General features: G+C 37.1%; 1 protein-coding gene across 4 annotated transcripts in view; it reads right to left on the bottom strand.

The window, feature by feature from the left end:
• Positions 1–9,354: 9,354 nt before the first annotated feature.
• The window catches only part of LUZP2 (leucine zipper protein 2), a 423,667-nt gene continuing 418,556 nt past the window's right edge, over positions 9,355–14,465 (bottom strand). For all 4 annotated transcript variants that reach the window (XM_032488380.1, XM_032488378.1, XM_032488379.1 and 1 more), the window contains 2 exons: positions 13,226–13,318; positions 9,355–12,463 (listed from right to left, as the gene is read on the bottom strand). In XM_032488380.1, the coding sequence (XP_032344271.1) occupies positions 12,359–12,463; positions 13,226–13,318 (198 nt within the window). In that variant the 3' untranslated portion in view covers positions 9,355–12,358. The remainder of the gene's footprint in view (positions 12,464–13,225; positions 13,319–14,465) is intronic.

Genomic DNA, 14,465 nt, shown 5'->3' with positions numbered 1-14,465 from the left:
AATATCAAAACATATTTTTAAGCATCTGTTGTGCCCAGAATTGTGCTAATTGCCAAAGTTATAACAGAAAGCAATTTAAACAGGGTCCCTGCTCTCTTAGAGTATACAGCCTAGTAGATGATCATAAAATAACAGAAGGCTGCTGCACCATAGTTTTATTTATGATCTGGTATGTAAAGTACATTGTACTATGTAGTGTATAGGAAGGGTGCTGGATTAGTCAACTCTTTCTAAAATAATGATGTATATAGTAAGCCACCATAAAACTCTGTGGCTTGATTTCTATTTCTATTTATGATGAAATGGCTGATTTCGGAGTAGTCCTCCCATCATAGGTACTCACAAAGCTGTATTCAAAAGATTAGGCAATGTTTTCAAGAAACTGCACAATAAAACCAAACCCTGATAAGATCCAAGGGGAAACCAAATGTGGGAGTTGAATCCTTTGAAGATAGAGGGACTTTGGTACCATTCTGGATTTTCAGAAATGTTTCCTAATAGAAAAAAAATCAAGAATGCACAGTTGAAGGTGATCATCCAGCAAGGAAACTGCATATTATGATAAAAAAAAAACCAACCCTCTTCTGAGGAAGGAAATAGATTCCAATGTCTCTACAATATAAATCAACAATGCCCAGGGGGCAATTTTGTAAAAAGCCAATTATGAAGAAATAACAAATACAGAACATTGGCTTCCACCATAAACAACTGAAATAATTAGACAAAATATATGAAATGTCCATTTTTAAACAGGCCAATAGGCAGTATTGAACTAAACAAATGAGATCACCTCTATTATTGCTTGTTCTGTATGGAGACACTTTATGGTTCAAGGGGAGGTTGATGAAAGACGAGTTGAACACGGCAGTCCTGATGAAGTAAGGAGACCAGTATCAGAGTTCAAAGGAGATAGGATTTATACAGAACAATACCAGGGAGGAGAAAGCTACAGGCAGAAACAGCTGCAAACTTCTTCACAGATGTCCCCTTCAGTTTAGGCTGTGAAGACGGACTGAATGTGCCACTCCAGAACATGCCACTGTGGCTTGAGGATTGTTTTTATCTAAAGGCTTTTGAAAACAAGAATTTTTTCCCATCAAATTTGAAAAGTTTTATACCGTTATTTCTTCAAATGTTATTTCTTCCCCTTTACCACTCTCCTTTCCTTCTGGAGATGCCGTGGTATCTATTGGCACACTTGATGTTGTCCCACATATCCTTGAGACTGTAGGTTAGGGGATGTTTTAGTAAGAGGATCTGTAGGTGTCGAGGTCCCAGGTAGAAGCAGTGTGGAGTAATCAAGGAGCAGCCAGGAGCACAGCATATCTGGAGCTCAGTGAGTAAAGAAGGAGATGACAGGAGAGCAGGGCAAGAACCAGAGATGTGTTCTTTGCTGCCGAGGGCACTGACCTCTACTTGGTTTAATGCTTTCCTCTCACTGTCACCATCGATGATTTTTGAACAATGACTGCACATTTTCACTCTGCATTTGATCCTCCCTGCATATTATGAAGGAAAAGGCAGGAACTGGAACTCAAAGAACCCATACACTGAATTTTATTTTAAGTGAGATGGCCAGCCATTGAAGTGTATTAAGTGTATTAAGCAAGGGAGAATTGTGTTCTGGTTTGTAGAGAGGCAAAGTGGTTAAGAATATCAACTCTGAAGTCAAACTGCCTGGCTTCAAACCCAACTAGGTATGTGATTTTGGATGATTTACTGAAATTCTCTGTGATTCAGCATCCTTAGATATAAAATGAAAAAAAAAAAGTAACATTTCACTGGTTGTGGTGAGATTGTGTTCAATATGCATATGATGTGGTTAGAAGAATTATGGGTTCATTCTAAGAACTGTGTGTTTGCTATTGTGATTAGTGGCACTAGCAGGATTTTTGCAGTATGTGATGTAAGTGTGTTGCCAGCCGTTTTGCTGGAGAGCAATGAGAAAAGCAGTGAGTGTCAGGGGATGTGGTCAAATCTGAAATCGCCAGAGGCCGGATCTTGTAGGGCTTTGTGGTTCTTGGTGAGAAGTTTGGACTTTAAGTCATGAAAAAGTTGCAGAGTGAAATGTTCTCATTTGCATTTTATTCCCTTACTTCTATCTCTTTATTGAAGATTTAGACTCTTATCTTGACTCAAAGGCAACTCAAAATAAATAAATAAATAAATAAATTTTGGGATTCTTGCTGCTTCTTGAGGGAGACAAAATAGCAACTTAACTGAATTCTGGGCCAACCACATTCTCTAATCTTTTCTGAAGACATGGAAGGGTCTGAGGCCAACATTATAATATATTCGAGAAATGGTCCAAGTTCAGGTTCCTTAATGACCTACTTACCAGCAAACTTGTTGAAAATATTCACATTGTTGTAATAAGCCCTTTTACAATCATCAGTAATGACCAATGTATTACTTCACTGACAATGGCGGAGGCAAACTTCTAGCTCCTAAAATCTGTTTTTCTCTCTAACCTTGCTACAGTTTTTGCTTCTCCACCACAGGACATTGGAAGGTCCCTGAGATACCTAAAATCCATTGCCAAATACAAAAATCCTTTTCCTCCTAAACACGGACATAAAATCACAGTTAAAAAGAACTCACAATTATGTAAAATTAGTGAAACCAGTAGCTTCCAAAAGGGGCTATGGAGGAAGATCCCATTAAAGTCTTCCTACATGGCAGTCAATTAGATAATTGTGGTTAGAACAATTATTATTCTACTGATAATAATAACAGCCATCAGTAACCGCATTCCACATTTTAATACATCCAAACAAGAAGATCAGGCAAAGCCATTGCCCTGCCAACTTGGTCACATTGTCTGGCAGGATTATTTCTGCTTAAGAAGTAGACCAGAAATGGGGAGACAGGCAACTCTGCTTCACTACTGGCTGATAGCTGTAGTGTTTGGAAGATGGACAAATTTTCTGTCATGAAGAGCTTGTAAGTGCACTGCAAGGAAAACCTTAGAACTGCGGAAGTTTGTATAACTGGGTAGACATCATATAGCAGGAAACTGGGACAGCACTGGGGTGTAAAAAATAGTAATTATATAGGTAGCTTGTCATATACACTGCAGTGGTTTACATTTTAATTTGCATAGGTTCATCTTGAATACAACAACAGCGACAAAAAACAGAGTCATCAGCTCCAGAACAAGGAAATCTGTTTCAGTGGTTCTAGAGTATACCCAGGAATCTCTCGGTAATGCTGTCCTGAGGTTAGAAGCAGGAGATGTATCATGTGCTGGGTCGGCATGACAACACTGACTTCCCCTGCTCTGGGATTCTGCTTCCATGTGCTCCAGGCAAGTCAACTTAAGTTTTCAGTTGATCACATGCATAATCTGAGAAGCTGATCTACTAAGAAAATTTACTTTTCTGGATAAAAATTACCCATCTCTGTGTCAAATTATCTCATCATCCCATTTCGGAAAAGCTGTGATTATTCTTTTTAGAGTCAAACTTGTGATTTGTGTTCATTTTTCATTAAGTAACTCTATCAGGGATTTCAGGGAACTTCAGATGGGAGAGAATAGGCTCCAGTGCTCTCAGGTTTGTAGAACAACAGTGCCCAAACCACCCTCCTCTTGTTCTAAGAGACTTACCCAAGGCCAACAGGCTGGTTTTCCTCCAAGAGAAAGAGTCATGATCCGGACCAAAGATTGTTTTTTTCCAGCTTTCAGAGTGAGTCTCATCTCACCTCAATGAGAAGGAACCATTAAAGCCATCTGAGAAAGTGCATTTTACATTTATTTATTCAATCTGTGTCTATTGAGCACCTAATTGTGCCAGACTCAGGGGACAGGGCAGTGAAGAAAACAGACAAAGCCCCACTCTCCAGATCACATTTTAGAAGTAGGAGACTGAGGAAGGAAATATAGATGCAGATGTAATGTATTGTCATTTAGTGATGCATTTTATGCAGAGAAGACAGACAAGGTGAGGGAGTGGACGGTGACGACAGCAGAGTGGAAGGGATGGGGTACCAGCTTAGGTAGGAGCATCAAGGATAATCCTTCTCATATGGTGAGATTTAAATAGAGAGTGGGACTGAATGAGCTAAATAAATATTTAGAGAAAAAACATCCCAGTCAGAGGCACCTGCAGGTCCTAAGACACTGGACAGGAGTTTCTTAGCAAGTTCAAGGCACAGCAAAGAGGCCAGTATGAATAGAGTCAGGTGAGCCATGGGGAAGTGGTGGGAAACGAGGCCAAGACAGGGAGGCCCAGCAGTTGTGGCTCTAGTTGGGCATGATGGGGTAATGTTTGTTTTTTTTTTTTTAATATAATTCTCAGTGATCTTGGAAATGATTGGATGGTTTTAAAGAGAGGAATGTCATGATTAACTTTTTTTTAAAAAAACCAATATGGACACTATATCGTGAATAGATTGTAGGGGAAAGGATGACACAGGATGACAATTTAGAGAACTGTTAAAAATAAAAACTTGATATTTAATGAGTTGTTAGTTATAAGAATTCCAAACTTTTCAAGGAGCTTTTAGGTCCACAGAGACCTTATCTCATTTACTCCCTCAAAAGAAATTTCAGGGCCCATCAGGAAGGAGTCTGTTCACATACTTTCCTTTAATAAATGGAGAATGGGGGAGGAGGGAATAAAGACGTCCACTAGGCTTTGAAGCTTTGAAGTGGGGATGAGGAAAGACTGAAAAGGAAATTTGATGCTTCTATTTCCCAGAAGAGAATAAAAATCTAATTTCAAAAAAGTAATGAATGTGTGTAGAATCATTTCTACCATAAAATCTGAAATGAGACTTGGTTTTGATAAATGTTTTATTGGTATTTTAAAGGCCCCAGGAAAACTACAGCTGGGCCTATGCACGGTGAAAACTGGAAAAGCAAAAGACAACCTGGAGTGCATGTATTTTTCTTCTTTTCCTATAAAAATATCATTGATGCATGTAAACATTTTTATTCATATACCAACTCATTTAATTTTTGAAAAGAACTGTCCAACATCCCCTTAGATTATAGCCTACGGAACATCTTACTGAAATTTATTATGGTTGCAAGTCAGGATAAATAAACTTCTCATTTCCCCCCAAATGTTATGCATTACCAATTAAGATAAATAATAAAAAACAATCTGGAAAATAATGTATACAAGAAGGGTAAAGGACATAATTAGATTCTTATAAAATTCTTAGGAAACAAACAGAATCTTTTAATTAGTATTTTTGATTCTCAACAAGAGACAGAAATTAGATGTTTTTAGGAGAAAAAGTCTTTGATGATACTGTGCAAATAAATGGAAAGACATTTCATGACCCTGCCCAGGGATTTTAAAAGGATGGTCATATTTTGACTCATCCAATGTCTTAAGAAATACGAGTTCAACATGGCATCATCTGGACAAATCCACTCTTTTTCTTCAGATAACCAAATGAGGAGAGTTTCTTTTTAAGCAAGACAAATACTTTCTGTTTTACACACACACACACACACACACACACACACACACACACACACACACACACACACGGAAATATACTGTGCATATGTCCAATTCTAAATGCCTCACGATTTTCCTACTGGACATTTGTGAATATATTTATGTATATATGGATACCTTTGAGATAGAAGTAGTTAACTTAAATAGTCACTGTTTGTCCTATTTCTAGAACCTCATTTAGTATTTAAAGGAAGTAGCTATTATCATCATGAGGTATGCCGTCTTACTATTCCCAATTTACTGCTGAAGATATTGAAACACAGAGAGGTTAGCTAGTTGCCTGAGGTTACACAGTTAAGAAGCTGAACAAGGAATGTAATGCAGGCAGTCTGACTCCAAGTCTTTACTCACACTCACGCTGTAGCACTTCTAGTGTTGTTATGTGTACACTTCCAAAGGCTTAGCTATATGCAGGCAATGAGTAAGCTTTGGGAATCTGACCTGGAAGTAGTATACTTCAAGTCACAAAATTGAGACCCAAACTCGGGAAAGCTTCTGAGGATTTCGTAAAATAATCTACCACCACCACCGTGCCTGCCCTAACCCATGGCCTAAGCAAAGCACACAGGTCCTTCTTCACAGAAGAGAACGCTGAGTTTGCATTGTTTATTAATCTCTAAGAGAATAACCGGAGATATTAAAATCTATGATGTGTTAAAGGACAATAATTATCTGTCAGGTCACCTGGTGAAGCAAGGAGTTTCTAGAAACTGTGATGTATGAATCAATTAGACAAATCTACCTTCAAATTATCTGAGAAAAGAAAATTATTCAAAGCGTCCCAGATCTTGAGTAAAAGCCAGTTAACCTTGGCAGTTGTATCATGGAGTCCATTAGTATTTCATTCTGCAAGTAAGAGCCATACACTTAGTAATGTTTTAACACATAGAGAACAGACAAAGCACCAATGCATCACTTTATTTAGAGAGAGAGAGAAAGGAAAAAAAAGACAACCCTAAGCAAAGTATTTCCTCAATAAACAGACACTGGTTTTAAAAAGAGTAGTGATTTCAAAGCAACCCATAGCAGGGAACTTCTACACCAGGTTCCTGCCATAAGAACATTTTTTCCTGAAGATTTGAGATACATGAAACACCTCCCTTTCCTTGAGCCTATGATTTCATTCTTATTTCTCTAAGTGTAGTGTCTCTCTGCTCTAGTATAGTCAGAGCATGTAGTATAATTACTTACCTCACTTTCCCCAAGTAAAAAACAATTTGGTTACTATAAGGAGATTGGTAAGTTCCTCTGAGGCCCCATACATACAAAATCATGCTGAAAGAAATTCCCCTCTTTTGAACATCTGGTGAGTAACTCCAAATGTAATTCCCTACACTAGGTGTAACTGTAGACAAATGAAAAGACATAAACAGGTGCGTGGGGCAGGCCTCTCTCGGTATTTGATGGATGGAGATTGTCCACATCAAATGCCTGCTCTGAGATGCGAATTTGGTGTGTCCATTTGCACAGCCAAGATCAGCACAGTGTGTTCCCTGCAACTGCACTGGACATTCACTTAACTATACATACAGTTATCTACTGTGCTTTTAGAATTCTTGTGTTAAAAAAAAACAAACATGAAACATGTAAGTAAAAATAGAATCAGGATAGCAAAAAAGGTATTCAACCGATATATGCATATTTTGCTGAATTAATATCCATGAATACATGAGCCCGGCATGTACATGCACGCATACAAATGTAAACATGAGAGTATTCATATACTAAGTGTATGCACCCACAAATTAGAATGTTCATAAATGCCAGGAAGCACAGATGTAGGAGAGACACTACTACAGGGAATGCCTACAACAAGCAGATGCAGACAGGAGCACGTACAAGTGCATATAGTGCATGCACATGTGTATGAGGAGATGCAGGGGCAGTTATTAGGTTTCAGTTAATGATGATACATCCATGGATAAAACACATGCATCCTAGAAATATTTAAAATTGATTTGTGAACTCCAATACCAAAGAACATTAAGTGATAATACCCACAAATATGGTGATAATGAAAGGAGAAATAGAAAGTGAGATTGACATTGCAGAGGAAAAAGATCTGCCCTAAATTTCCATTTCTTTTAACTAGTTTATGTCTCCATTATGGGATGAAAGAGGGTATTTTTCCAGGGTTTATATTTTAACCCATGTTTTAATCTCTTTAATTATGACTCAGTGGATTAAAAAGTGAGAAGGTATTTACTTTTTCAAGGATCACAGAGTTCATTTCATCAATGTGATACTATCTAATTTACTTTTTCGCACATACCTACCCGGTCCGTGGTTCTGCTGATTCAGAGAAAGCTTATTCTCTATCTCACTCACACTTTCCCAAAGTTGCAAACATTAATTGGGCTAATATGCATTCAAGTATCTACATATTCACTGTGTAACAATTCAGTTAACATTTTTCTACCTCAGTTTCCTCATCTGTGCAAAAAGGATAACTGCAATGTGTATTAACTAATCCTGAGAATACTTAATAATTAAAGCATTTTAAACAGTGGCTGGTACCTATTAAGTACAATATTCATGTTCATAATTACTACTACTTTTGTTTACTGTTGGATCCTCAAAAAAAAAAAGTGGAATGGCAGGCACATTTGAGAATCTCAAAGAATATTTATCGAGTGACTGAATGGCTGACTGAATGAGCAGATGGAGAGAATGGACCACTGAGATTATGTTATTCAGATACGTTATTGTCAAATCACATTAGACTCAGACTCCCTTTCTCCACTAAAAGTGTATGCAGAGTGTGTAAGCCTGACAAATAAATTAGGTAAAAGAATAGATATGCTCGTAGTGAGGGTCTGTGGAGTCCAGAGCCCCATCCTCCAGATTTTAAGTTAGATACTCAGCAGCCCTTGGCTTATGTCTGCTAAGAAACGAGGGCTTAGCAGAATGGAGAGGAAAATCTTAGTCCAATTCCTTAAAATCCAAGAGGTTAGAAACTAATACTAAATCAAGTGACCTGTACAAGTTCAGGTGAATGTCCAAGCTGGGTTCCAGTTGCAGACACATACATGCCCTGCGGGTTATATCTATGACATTGAGCTGCATTCCAAAATTCCTCCAGGGGTGCCCTGTCTGCTCTGCTTAAAGCCAAAGCCATAGGCCCATAGATAAACCTTTCAGAGAAAAAGGCCAAGGAAATATAGCCTAAAATCAAAACAAACAAAAACCCAAACTAATATATGATATTTATTCTTTTTCCCTAAAAGACTTAAGTCTTACGATTTTCCTGTTATGATATCCTATTTTCATACTAGAATATGCCACCTTGTTGCTTCCTTTACTTCTTCCTTTGCTGCTTCAATATTTGAGCACCTTCTATGGGGCAGCTAGTTCTCAGCAGTTGAGACTCTTGTGAACAAAAAGGCAAAAATCTCTGCCAACATGGAACACTACTTTAAAAAAAATGAAATTAAAATAAAGGTTTTCTGGGACACTGGCAATGAAAGATTGAAGAAATTTCCAGGATGACATTTTAAATAAGTTCTTAAGTTATGAAACACAGAGGAAGCACTATTTTAAAAGTTAATACGTGTTTTTCAACTGGTTTATGGAGGATCATACACATTGTAGTCTTGGTAACAAACCTTTATTGAGCAAAAATAGGCCATCTTTCAGTCTCTTTTATCCTTCACCACTTGACCATCAATATTATGTCGTGTAATTCAGATGAACAGATAGTTTGGGGACATTTAAGACTGTACACAGGACTAAGAAAACGTCCTCCAAGTAAACAGTGTATGTTTTCATTACCCTCTAGGTTTGACCAGCTCACCCTACTCTCCAGTGTCAGTAATAATGTCCGCCTCTGCTGCAAGTGGTGCTAAGTACAGTGCCTGAGCTATAGAAAGAAAAGATTCCATTAGAGCAAAGTTCACAAATATTGTTTTAATCCAGCTATCCACACTGTCGATCTAAAACAGTAAATGTCTCCTTCACAAATGACTGTCTTAGACTTCTAATCCAGTATATTTTATGAAACAGAAATGCCTTTCAAATAGCACTTCAATGCTAAATATATGACTAAAGAATGAAAAAGGAAAAAAAAATGTTAGCCATCGCGTATATTCAGTATTCAGAGATTTGAGATCACACAGAAAACCAAACCCAGATGTGTCAAAACCCAGTTTTTCACTTTTCATCTGAGAATGTTGGCATGGGATAGACACAGTCAGCTTTCATTTAGTTCTTATACATTTTAGGCACTAGTTTAATTTACACAGTTAATGCATATAAAAGGAAACACGAAATCCAAAACCAATTCCCAACTGAGAATGTGTATGTAGCATTGATTAGTATTTCAAAATAACTAGAGAGAAATAAATTGTTAGTTCTAATAGTACCTATATTAAAATAAGGTATTCCAATGGAGAGTATGTTTGTTTCTCAGTAGTGATCAATTCACATTCTGCAAAGCATATGTAATTCTTCACTGCTTACCATTACAAGAACATGATAGAATCGTACCATTTATATTCAATATCTAGGTTAGTGTATTTTTCCACATGAGGACAATTAGGCTATGAATGTTAACTCCTCAAAAAACAACATCTATTTATTTATATAGATGCTAATTTAAAGAAATAATGAGAAATGGCCCCTCCCTCATGGACAAAAGCCACACATGTAAGTAAAGCATATAAACCTCTCTGATGCTATTTTAAAGCAATTAAAGGATTGGCAGAAATGAAAATGCATTTGTTAAAGTCAAGTCATAGTACGTACTAAAATAAAATTTGTGGTGAATAGTTAAAAGGAACACCCAAAATATTTCTTAAAAATATTTGTAAAGCTTTTCTACTACAAATTCTTTTTATTTTTAAACAAATAAATGCGACGACTATCTCATAGTAAACTCTGCAGGATGCATAATGCTATTGATCATTGAAGAAAAAAATTATGTATTATACTCATTCAAAGCCCATTTGATCATGCCAACAATTAAGAGAAGCAAATTGATCACACTGTCATGTAGTAGAATCGGAATTTAGAGCATAGAAGAAATAATTTACAGACGGAGCTGTTCAAATTTGATTAAGACAAATTCTCTTTTATCATGTTATACTCTTAAAAAATTTGGAAAATACCATCTTCTCATTTTATTATTTCCAAAGATTCCTCAAAACATATTTTGTAAGGTAAAATGGTGATTAACTTTCCATTGGATCCATACAGTCTAGGAAGGAAGTTGGAGCCACAGGTGGAGGTTGGAAAGTAAACCTAAATTTAAATTACCTGCTTCCCTTTCATAAACATTTAGGGATGCTTAGGGTTTCTGGGTTCAGTAGGGAAATAGGACTTGGGAAGCTAGCGGTATTTCATCTCATAGAATTAAATGAGTTTTAGAGCTGAGGAGGAGTCAGCAGGAACTTCAGACCTTGATGTTTTCTTCTGTCCTGGTCATTTCACCTGAAAACTCTATAAATCATCTATAAAACTGGTTCTCTTTCTTTCTCAGGTAGCCTGCAGTCTGAAAAATACTGATAAAATGACACTGAATTACTCAGCAAGTACAATCGCTGTGTGACCAAATCATGATATTACTTTAACTGTTAATGATATTTGGCATTTCTCCAGATCACTAAATTTCTTTGTCTGTCATCGTGATCAAAGTTGAGCCATTACATACCAGAATTTAAGTTCATCTATCGATTATAGATTTCATTTTATATAGATACATAACACAGCTTGTCAGGTAACTGTGCTTCAAATATATTGTGACTTGACAGATCCATTCCATAAAACCAGTGGTTTTATATGCTCCCTGAAAAATGGGTCTAACCAGCAGAAGTGAATATATTTGGTGTAGACAACCTAACAGGATCATTTAACTATTAATTTTAGTCTGTAAGTTTGATGCTATATCCATCCTATCAATCAGTGTCAGTTTCTCTTGCTTGTGAGCTATGTTCAGATTATTCAAGAGTGAATTTATTTGATCCTATGTAGAGTCCCAACTTCAAAGATTCTCACAGCCATTGATTTGTTTTAATAATTCATTTGTTTTCAAAATATACAAATTGGGGTTCATTGATACTACCTGGCTGTTATACTTTCATCAAGTCCTCATTTTTAAATGTGTATTATCTGCTTGCATATTTGTATTTTGGAGCCCTCTTCCCAACCCCCATTCCGTTACTCAATTTCATACCAAATATCACACTGAGCATTTCAAACAACCACAGGGGCTGTGTCTATAGAATGCCAAAACATATAAGCAACTGCGTCAGAAGTTTAGTCCTCCATCCTTGATGTGTTGTCTACATCATACAAAACACATTCAGTGAATCCTGTTAACTGACCAAATCCCTGACAGAATTGCCTTGACATTATTTAGACATGGGTCTAAATAATAATGAGACCAGCAATGAACACCCTCAAATAAACAATATGCTCGGGTCAGCACAGATTCCAATACTGAGGACAGTGGCTCCAGTTAATCAGCGTGGACCAAGATCTTCATGATGTGGTTTTAATTTGGATACTAAGAATGCTGAGGAGCCACCATCTTTTATCATCCTCAGTTGATTTCAAAAACTAGATCACAGAAGTACTAGATACCCAAATGAACCGGAAGAATTAAATGTTACACTGCATTTGAGTTCAGAAAAGACCAATTTATACTGGGCAATTTACTGATGACAATGACTATTTATGACTGTGGATATCCACTTTAATTAGGTTATTGCTTAAGGATCATAATCGGCCTGGAATCTTTTGGAAAATTTGTAGACTACTTTAAAAAGTTACATAAAATTGTGAAAAAGTTGCATGCTTTAAAAACTTAGTATTTCCATCAAGCTTGTGGTCTAAAAAGAGTATGAAGACGATAGCAAACGGATGTTTTTAACGCAGTTTCTTGGTATTTACAGTAATTTTTTTTCTCTAGTCGCCTTCCCCTCAGTGCTGCTCCGTTGTTTTTCCAGGTTATTTCCCTCTTCACATTCAGGACAAGGAGGCACTGCCATGTCCTGTCAAACAATACAGAAAAGATAATTCAGGGAGTCAAAATTGAAATGTTTAACGTAAAAATTAGATCCTAACAGAATAACTCATATATCTCAACAAGCATCTTACAGAAAACCAAGGCTAGACAAAATTACGTATAAATATGTTAATAATACTGCTGCTTCATGAAGTCACATAAAATATTCTCTACAAATGGCAAGATATTTAAAAAACTCTTTTGAGATAACTTTGGCCAAACCATTCAACTCTGATTAATCTAACCCCCAAATTGAAAAAAAAATGTTAAGTAAAACGATTCCTGATGATTGGTACGCTGCGATCTTTTTGGTCAAATATGGAACAGACCAAAGGGAAGTTCAGAATTAAGCTCCTGAGTTACACTTCCTTGCTGTTTGTTTTTGTGGGGGATACGTACTTCTTTCTACCTTTCCCAAGACATATTTTTTAAACTTTTTTTTTTTGGTCCTATAAAGAATACATGTGTATTTTTTTGTTCTCTGTTGATTTTTGTTTTGTTTCTTGGTTGCCAGGGAGGGGTGGGACACCTCCCTCGCCCTTGTTCTTCCAGGACCTTAGCTAATCAAATCAAAAGCTTAGCAGCAGACACAGTGGTCGTGGAAAGGTCCAGAGGAAAAAGGGGAGAGACATATCTTGTATTAGCCAATACAACATCCCTGCTTCAGCGAGAGCAAGAGAGAAACTCATGAAACTCAATGACGTCAAGAAGTTCTTTCTGACATAATCAAAACAAACAAGCAAAATACCTGTGGGACAGGTTCTGATTGTGCAGTGTCATTGCCTGGGGGTGGGGGATTTCCTTCCAGCTTCATTGAACAGGCTGTGTTCTCCTGTAAAAGCTGCAATTGAAAACAGGTCAATGATATTAAATGAAACGAAGGGAAGGAACAGAAAATCACCCTTGAATTCTTCCCATTGATAAAGTTCCTTCATTTTGAGACAAGCTGAAAGGTCAAGCTAGGGATGAGATCGTCACAACATGAGTGAGATCCGAGGGCGAGAAGACGCGTTCACATTTCATTTGGGGATCTCAGTGGCGCTTATGACAGTCGGCTACTACAACATGTTCAGTTCCAATGGAAAGTTCTTTCTTTGCAAAAAAAAATTTTTTTTAAAGTAAAGCATTACAAAACTACTCTATTCTACATCCATGATGTGTCTAGACTCTCAGATTTAAATATGTCCATGGTCTGTATGCCAGCAGGAACACCAATATTGCGACAGTAAACAATTTAAACAACATGGGTCATTGTGAACAATTACTAAACAGAACCACAATTAAATAGAGTCAGGAGACCCAAAGGGAGAGGTCTCACACTCTGCAACAGTAGCTGAGCCCAATGAGAAGAAGAAAGATTCCTCTTCTGTCCTGGCAACAGCTCAGCCCATGAAAAGCCATGGACTCTTTGTTTACTACAATCCTCCCAACGTCCTTTCCCCCTCTAGAAAAGAGTTCTCCCTCCTTTGTCCTGCGGGGATTTGCACCTTGCTCACCATGGTTGCAGATCCCAAATTGCAATTCTCTGCTGACCCCAAATAAACCCATCATTGCTGAAGAAATGTCCCTCAGCCTGTTTTGTTTTAGGTCAACATCATCAATCTGTCTAGCAAAAACTCTTCCAACAACTTAAAAGATTATTTTTCTGGGAATAAGATCCTATATTTTATTAACTAGGAAATCTCATCTTACTAATGAGCCTCAATAGTCTTGAAGAAGGTGAATTACTGGCAGCATATTCCAGTTGGCCTTCATTTTCATTTTAACCAAGGTTAAATATCGAATTCTCCCTCCCTCCCTTTCTTTCTTTTTCCTTTGTCTGCCTCTCTTCCCTTTTCCGTTCCTTACTGCCTCTCATTCTCCCTTCATCCCTTCCTTTTCTTCATCCTTTTTACTTTAAACACATTTTAAAGTAACTATAAAAATTGTTCAGTGTGAGAATATGTACCTTTTGTAGTGATTTTTTCCCTAGTAATTTCCCTGTATAA

The sequence above is a fragment of the Camelus ferus genome, chromosome 10, assembly GCF_009834535.1.
Source record: "Camelus ferus isolate YT-003-E chromosome 10, BCGSAC_Cfer_1.0, whole genome shotgun sequence".
Lineage (NCBI taxonomy): Eukaryota > Metazoa > Chordata > Mammalia > Artiodactyla > Camelidae > Camelus > Camelus ferus.
This window is presented reverse-complemented; position numbering and strand designations above follow the sequence as displayed.